At 44.4% G+C, this 2,827-nt stretch overlaps 1 protein-coding gene across 1 annotated transcript in view; it reads left to right on the forward strand.

Moving 5' to 3' along the window:
• Window positions 1-258: 258 nt before the first annotated feature.
• PEX26 (peroxisomal biogenesis factor 26) overlaps window positions 259-2,827 on the forward strand; it is a gene marked incomplete at its 5' end in the record, with an annotated part of 2,705 nt that continues 136 nt past the window's right edge. The window contains 4 exons of the mRNA XM_009584625.1: window positions 259-417; window positions 806-1,119; window positions 1,858-2,004; window positions 2,782-2,821. Coding sequence (XP_009582920.1) covers window positions 259-417; window positions 806-1,119; window positions 1,858-2,004; window positions 2,782-2,821 — 660 coding nt within the window. The remainder of the gene's footprint in view (window positions 418-805; window positions 1,120-1,857; window positions 2,005-2,781; window positions 2,822-2,827) is intronic.

Raw genomic sequence — 2,827 nt, forward strand, 5'->3', positions numbered from 1 at the left:
TGTTTACACGTCTCGCATGAAGGGATCTGTGCGTGTTTGAGGGAAGCGAGGTGTGCCTAGGAGCCTTCCTCGCGTCCTCCTAGAGACGCAGCCTCTGTGCATCTTCTCGGGGGGTTGAATTTGCCTTTTTATCGGGCGCGCGGGGTAGGAGGAGAGGGAAAGGAGGGGAAGTGGCTGTTGGAGAACTGTAGAGCACCTAGGCTCGGCTGCAGCTCGCTGGAAGGGATGCAAGGGGAGATGTAAGAAGCGCTTATTTAGGTGTCTCTTCATTACCAGTTCTGCAGAAGTGAAATGCTCCCTTTGTGTTGTGGGGATTCAGGCGCTGGCTGAGATGAACCGGTGGAGAGAAGTTCTGTCTTGGGTCCTACAGTATTACCATGTCCCCGAGCACCTGCCTCCAAAAGTTCTGGAGCTGTGGTGAGTTTCTGTCTGTGGCTGCCAGATACAGAAGGGCTTGCATGCATTAGGTTTAATAGCAGGCCAGACTTGAATATTGTGCGATATTTTCACTTTGCGCGGTGTAAGTGAGGATGAAAGCGGAACCTGGGACAGGCCTGTTCTTGACCTGTGTGTGCTGGAGCATGCCTGCAGGCCAACAGATTGCTTTATGGTGAAAAAGTACAAAAGGGGTGATGCTGAGAAAGTAACATCAGTGGCTGCACCTATTGTCCGCCTCAGAAATCTGTGTTTCAAGTGTAGACCCTGATACATGTCTTCATGATGGCTACTTGTGGGTAGTAACTGTCAGTGGTCTCAACTTTTACAAAGAGTTAGTGTTTTCTAATATTTATTTCTTCTGTTTCAGTATCCTGTTATACAGCAAAGTGAGAGAGCCCCAGGTGATGCTGGAGGTTGGCAGTAGCTGGCTGAGAGATCAAACCAATAAGAGCCTCCCCGAGTATGGTTCATTGCTGGAGCTCTATCTGTTGCATGTGTTGCTTCCACTTGGCCGGTTTGAGGGGGCAGAAGAGCTTGTACGCGACTGTGATGTTTTTGACAGTGAGCAGCAGCTAGCATTTCTTGGGACCATTTGTCAAAGCCGATGTCAGTGGACTCAACAGGAAGAGATGCACTCGGCTGCTGAAGAGCAGCAAGACGCCGCAACAGAAACTGTTTTGGGTAGGCTTGCCCTCTGTTGTTTGCGCTCCTTTTTTATAATTTTATTTCAAGTTAGTTGGTCCCTTACTAACAAAGAGAAGCAAGTATTAACTATGTATTAAGAATATTGTCATGACAAACCAGCCATGAGGAAGTCCTGTTGTGTATCACAGCCAGGAGGAAGTCCTGTTGTGTATCACAGAAGGAAATGGAAGACTTAGTGATCCATTTGCTGACAATTACAAAGCATATTTAGTCTCTGCCGATGTCAAGAGATGAGAATTATTTTCCAGGTTCAAAAGCACTTCAGAATAAATGTTTTTGGTTTTTTTTTTTAAAGGTACAAAAGGGAAACTAAAACTACCTAGCAATCCTTTAAGGGTACATTTTGTTGGCTCTATGTACTCTCTGCTTTGTCTCCATTTACAGTTGAGCCCATGTAGAACAATGCATGCCTGGCATTTAAAGTACTGCTGCTCCTCCAGAACTGTAAATCACTTGATGTTATCTCCCAGGAGAGGAGCTGGCAGTACTGTGGTATAAGATCATACTATACTAAAGTAGATGCCTAAAAAAAAGTATAATGAATTGCATTACAAAATTGTACTGTTTCTCTGGTCCCTATTATAAAAAAAAAACCCATCCTAACTCTCATGCAATCAAACTAAGAACAGTCTTCCTTTAGTTTCATATTATCTGTATCTATGTGATTACTTTACTTTACTTTGCCCTAACGGCCTTTCTGTTCTTGTGTTCTAGGTGCTCTGTCCCGAAAGCTCTTGACCATGTTGACATTGCTACGTAGAGCACTGAGGTCCATGTCAAGCCACTTCTATTTACTTCCTTACAAAAAGATGCTCTTGGCTACTTTTCTGCTCTACCTGGTGGTGGTGAGATTAGACCCAGGTACAGTATTAAGATTTCCAATTTCTTAAATTCCATTATGGTTACAGAGAAGAAAATAGTTGCTTTTAATAGATTTGGTCTGTGTAAATGTCTCGTCTTTGGGAGACGCAAAAATTGTGTGACTAGGAACTTACTATTAGTCTTGTTTCTAATGCTTCCAGTCGCAATCCATGTAGAAAGATGCAGCTCTACAAAAGCCAGTTTTCTGAAAGCAGTTATTCCATCCTGAACTCTTTCCAACAGGCAAGGTACAGACTGTGAGAGGCAGGCTGAGCTGTCCTAGTCTCAGCCTCTGCCTCAGTCAACTTGAGGTTCTACAAGGTGAATGTCTCCTGGAAGAGTAATTGCCTGGCAGGCTGTCCTGTCAGGAAAGTGAAGAGTTGCCCCTGGGCAGCAATGTAGTCATGTGTTTGATCTGCTTATATATGGAGTTTCACTAGTGATGGCTGTTGCTGTCACTGAAGAATGGGCTGGTCCCATGACATAGAGGTGGCAGCTGGGGCGTGGAGGGGATGGGTGTTCCCCCTTCTGCTGGGTGACAGGTGCTCCATAGCTATTCTGCAAACAGTCCGTTGGAAAATACTGAAGATGGCTTGGTAGGGATGGGAGCAGTGCCCTGAATGAAGGCCAAAGTACTGAGCCGAACAGAAAGAAGTAAGACAACTAGGTTTTGATTAACTCTAGTTAGGATTAGTTCTTTCTTAATATGTTTAGTATTGTTGTATCTTAGTTTTATCTTTTACAATGAAAAGCTCTTTTGCTTGTTTTGTTCTGCAGCTTCTCCCACATCACTGCCATTCATTTACAAACTGGTCCAGCTCTT

The sequence above is a fragment of the Fulmarus glacialis genome, unplaced genomic scaffold, assembly GCF_000690835.1.
Source record: "Fulmarus glacialis isolate BGI_N327 unplaced genomic scaffold, ASM69083v1 scaffold16229, whole genome shotgun sequence".
NCBI lineage: Eukaryota > Metazoa > Chordata > Aves > Procellariiformes > Procellariidae > Fulmarus > Fulmarus glacialis.